Source organism: Cibotium barometz, chromosome 3 (assembly GCF_041138505.1).
Source record: "Cibotium barometz isolate CiBa-2024 chromosome 3, ASM4113850v1, whole genome shotgun sequence".
NCBI lineage: Eukaryota > Viridiplantae > Streptophyta > Polypodiopsida > Cyatheales > Cibotiaceae > Cibotium > Cibotium barometz.
The window spans coordinates 57,122,852-57,127,834 of NC_141048.1; the positions used below are offsets into that span (position 1 = coordinate 57,122,852).

At 42.8% G+C, this 4,983-nt stretch overlaps 1 protein-coding gene across 1 annotated transcript; it reads left to right on the forward strand.

Annotated features, from left to right (window-relative positions):
• The first annotated feature begins 1,241 nt into the window (after positions 1-1,241).
• Positions 1,242-4,405, forward strand: LOC147640291 (fructose-bisphosphate aldolase 1, chloroplastic-like). The gene is made up of 6 exons (XM_086778882.1): positions 1,242-1,621; positions 2,299-2,568; positions 2,895-3,004; positions 3,104-3,194; positions 3,394-3,663; positions 3,756-4,405. The coding sequence occupies exons 1-6, from the start codon at positions 1,466-1,468 to the stop codon at positions 4,032-4,034; spliced, it is 1,176 nt and encodes a 391-aa protein (XP_086635008.1). The 5' UTR covers positions 1,242-1,465; the 3' UTR covers positions 4,035-4,405.
• The last annotated feature ends 578 nt before the right edge of the window (positions 4,406-4,983 follow it).

The window sequence follows — 4,983 nt, forward strand, 5'->3', positions numbered from 1 at the left end:
TGTAATGCAAGCATGCCCATGCACGACGCGTGCATGCACACACAGAGAGAGAGAGAGAGAGAGAGAGAGAGAGAGAGAGAGAGAGAGAGAGAGAGAGAGAGAGAGAGAGAGAGAGAGAGAGAGAGAACAAAGAGAAACATGTAAGATTGTTTCTCATGTTGATTAAGTAAAAAATTGGCTTAAAGGAAGAGCCTTCTTGGTTTTAAAGATAACATTGATAGTGTAAATGGATTAACCAACATAGAGAGGTGAGGCTTTATAAAAACTCATATCTTTTCAAGCAAACAAAGTATTCCCATGCAAGGCAACGGGGTGTATTCTCCAAAGGCTTGCCTAAAACACATTACACCACAATCCAAGGGAGGCCATTTATGGACTATGGGACTAATACAAATGCATTACATCAGCTGTGGATTGGCCACGAGGCTTACAAAATAAAGAATAAAACCTAGAGTAGCATCAATTAGGCACCTGTTTGGTGTGGAATTCTTGAATGAGGGCTCTCCCTACATGAAGGAGTGCCCACTTGCTTGCCTTACATGCTACACCTTTATTAGTTTTACTTCCTTTTCCTTGAGTTGCACTAGTATGAGCTCTTCAAATATGGAAAGCTTGAAGCCTTTTAGAAACTTGGATTGTCTAAGTATTTCTAACCTTGCAAACTTGATGAGGGTGATGATGGCATGCCCCTTAGTATTCGTGTTGTTGATCCTAGTGGTCTTGCCTATGTCCTATGTGATTTGTTAGCCATTGCTTGGGACACCGCTTTCCCATCGTTGGAGGGTGTGGAGGAGGGAGAAAGGGTTTGCCATGGGCCTCTACACTGTGGTTGGACACACAATATCGTGCCTTTCTGTTGTGTGATTTAAGCCAAAGGGCAAATCAGTCTGATATCAATCTTTTTTTATACAGAAGGTATAGTATTTTGTTGTGTGTACATGTTTTTTTTTTAAAAATGGGTGGCACTCCACCCCATCACATGGATCTCATGGACATGTGGATAGACAGGAAGCACATCGATGGGTGCATTGGGGGTTACATGGGATATTAGCTTGATTGATGATTTAATGTATGATTGTAATTAGATGTGGTTGTTGGGTTGAAGAGAGTTATTGTAAAGCATGTTGCAAAGAACAGTGCATCTAAGGGGTTGACCCATAAGCACACTCAAGAACTCCCTTAAGCATCAAGAAGAGGCCACTTTGTTGAAAGATCAACCCTACTCTTAAATTCTAAAATTGCACGCAACTACATTTATTATTATTTTATGCAAGTATGCCTGGTGTAAATGGACTCGTGTAGAAGGACACCTAGCCTCTTCTTCTCCGTCCCCTTCCCTCGTCTCGTCCCTCTGGAAGCAATTATTTGTTCCGCCGTAGACAGGAGAAGCTCGCCGTAGTCAGGCTTTCTTGAAGAAGCTCACTGTAGCCCGGTCCTCCTCGTCTTCTGCACTTCAGAAGCTTTCATGGCGTCCCTTCTGCAGCCCGCGATCTCCCTCGCCCCCTCCCAATTCATGGGGCAGTCCCTCAAATGCTCAATTTCCTCATCCTCTTCAACTGTTCCTGCCCAGTCCCTCTCCATTCGCGCAGGCTCTTTCTCAGACGAGCTGATCAAGACAGCGGTAAGTTTCCTTTTCTATCTAGAGCAAGGATTTTTTTAAAGCGTCTAGTGTTTCCATGCTTGCCAGGGTTCCGTATTTTGCCAGGGGTCTTATGCATTTTTAGGGCTTCGCATTCACAGAGTTTTATTCTAGCTTGAACAGGGGCCTTTTTACTTCCCGTTTCGTTCCAGGGTACATATCTTTAACCGGTGTTTGATGTACTCATTACATGCAAAAGAGAATCATGCATCAAAGAGATTCTCACTAGGTCTTACATCCAGCTAGTTTTTGGATCCTTGATGGCTTTCCGTGCAAGATCTCCACGGCAAGATCAGATCAGAATTTCCTTCTCTGGTTTTTTGCTTAGAGGCTGTTTTTAACAAATCATTTCTGCAATTCTTAAACATTATCTGATCCGCTTTTGCAAAAGCATCACCTCTCTTCTTTTTTTCTTTCCTGCTATTGAGTCGAAGATGTTGTGCCTCTCTCCCTAAACCCACCGGGAGCAGGGCAGAGGCCATTATTTACTAGTATGGACGGGGGGGAATTGAACTCAAGAGTTCAATACTGAAGCAACTCGCTACAAAGACACAGACAAAGCATTCTCCCTTATGTATCAAACTTTTTAAAACAAGATCTGTGAATGGGGTTAATTGATGGTAACATATTTCACACCTCTTTTGCTTTTCAAAATCCAGAAAAGCATCGCATCTCCTGGTCGGGGCATCCTTGCCATGGACGAGTCTAATGCCACCTGCGGGAAACGACTTGCATCGATTGGGCTAGAAAACACAGAAACCAACCGTCAAGCTTACAGACAGCTCCTCTGCACTACTCCAGGCCTTGGACAGTACATCTCGGGTGCTATCCTTTTTGAGGAGACTTTGTATCAGTCGACTGTAGATGGCAAGAAGTTTGTAGATTGCCTTAAAGAGGAGAATATTGTACCCGGAATCAAGGTTGACAAGGTATGCATGCATACTCATCTCATGCTTGAAAACTTTTGTTTAAAGAGAACATTGTATGCAGCTGATTCACTCCTGTATTTCTTTTCCCCCTCATTTACTGAAACCTTTTAGTTTTCTTGAACTTTCTTGGTGTATTTCTTTCTTTCTTTCTCTGATAATTAGTTTCCCCTTTATTTATTGTCCCTAAACTGAATTTTATTGTTTTTATTCTAGTGATGATTCATTTTTAGGCGTATATACTCTCTGTCCAAGGGTATTTGGTTCACAATGCACTGCTTAAGTTGCATACCATTGGCACATACTAAGAACCATTCTTTGCTGTGTAGGGCTTGGTCCCCCTTGCTGGTTCCAATGACGAGTCATGGTGCCAGGGCCTTGATGGTCTGGCGTCGCGGTCTGCAGAATATTATAAGCAAGGAGCCAGGTTTGCAAAATGGTGAGTACTTGAACCGTAAACATGTGGTTGTAATTCTAGATCTGCTTTTGACCACCCTATGCTTTCAGTTATCCTCAACTTAGATTCTTCTGCTGTCAGGCGAACTGTAATCAGTATTCCTAATGGTCCTTCTGAGCTGGCTGTTCAAGAGGCTGCATGGGGGCTTGCTCGATATGCTGCAATCTCTCAGGTTTGTAACTCAGAGAAGCTATTGCCTCACAAGGATTGCATAGCCAAGGCTTAATTATGTTTGTGTGATTAGTTTGGTGTAGTACAGAAACCGCAGACTATGCAACTTTTAATCTAGTTTTTTACAAAATTAAAGATGCTCTAAAATAATGATAGAGTTTGGCCCTGACCCTGAAGCATTTCTGTTTCTTGAAATGCAGGACAATGGGTTAGTTCCAATTGTGGAGCCTGAGGTCCTTTTAGATGGGGACCATGGTATTGATAGGACACTTGCAGTTGCAGAGAAGGTCTGGAATGAGGTGTTTTACTTCCTTGCTAAAAACAACGTTCTCTATGAAGGCATTCTGTTGAAGCCAAGTATGGTAACACCTGGAGCTGAGTGCAAGGACAGGAAATCGCCCAAAGTCGTTGCTGAGTATACTCTGAACCTGCTCCAAAGAAGGGTTCCACCCGCGGTCCCTGGGATCATGGTAATGCCTTACCGTATTTTTTGTTATCTGTTTTATTGAGGTGTCTGGTGCAATTGTGATATTAGTGTAATGAATGGATGCTGTTGGTACAGTTTTTGTCGGGAGGCCAGTCAGAGGTGGAGGCAACACTTAACCTGAATGCAATGAATCAGTCTCCAAATCCTTGGCACGTGTCTTTCTCCTATGCACGGGCCCTCCAAAATTCAGTGTTGAAAACCTGGCAGGGTCGTCCAGAAAACGTGGAGGCAGCAAAGCAATCCCTATTGGCCAGAGCTAAGGCCAATTCCCTGGCACAGCTTGGAAAATACACTGGGGATGGTGAAAGTGAGGATGCAAAGAAAAGCATGTTTGTGGAGGGCTACACTTACTAGGGTAAGATGTGTCAATGAGGGCCATAACTATATGTAGGGTTAAGGGGAGTAGCCTCTTCCCCTTCAATTAGGAGAGCAACAGTGTCTCTCGGGATTTTCGTTTTTGGCTCTTTTTGCAGTATGGGTGCCTTGGATTGTGATGTACCCTTGCAGAGAAGCATAAGTTAGTGTGAGTTTGGGATCTTGATACACCTGAGATCTGAATAATTGCTCGCATATGGTACTTGCATAGGGAAAATAAGATGTATTAATCACTTGGACAAACCCTTAGTCTTTGTTAAAGTGTTTTATATGCTGTAAGATAGGGGTGCGTGCAAGTACTTGTCTTGTACATTGTTGCTACAGTTTTTAGTGGAGTTTTTTGGATTCAAGTGAATGTTTGCTTTTCGAGTGGAAATTCACAGGCTGCCTTTAAGAATAAGTAAACATTTCTCTAAGCTTTGTGGATGTTAAGAAAGCGTGAAAATAGGAAGTGGATGTTCCTATCCAGTTATGAGTAAGGTTCTTTGCTATGCACTCGCAATATCTACTGGAATCCCAGATCATGGTCTTGAATTTGCAAAGCAATAATCTACAGTGTCTCGGCCAGGGATGAAAAGATTTTTGACTATGCACTGACACCATCTGCTGGAAGCTCAGGTGTTGGTCCTTTGTCCCCAACAACGCCAGTGCACCAAATTTGCAACCAGTGTCCATGGGCAGGACAAAAAAGTTATTGGCTATATGCATTTGCAGGATTTGGTCGAGTTTTTGTCTCCATAAATTTCCAAGTTATTCTCTGCAATGCAGCACTTTCACGGCTAAAGGTAAAAGCATGAATAAGGGTCATTTACCAACACGCCATAACACCATCATCACCAGCAACATGCTTGCATTTATGCCTCAAACAAATTATTCTTGGTGGATGAGAAATGGAGAAAGGCTGATTATTCTAACAATGTGGCTGTTT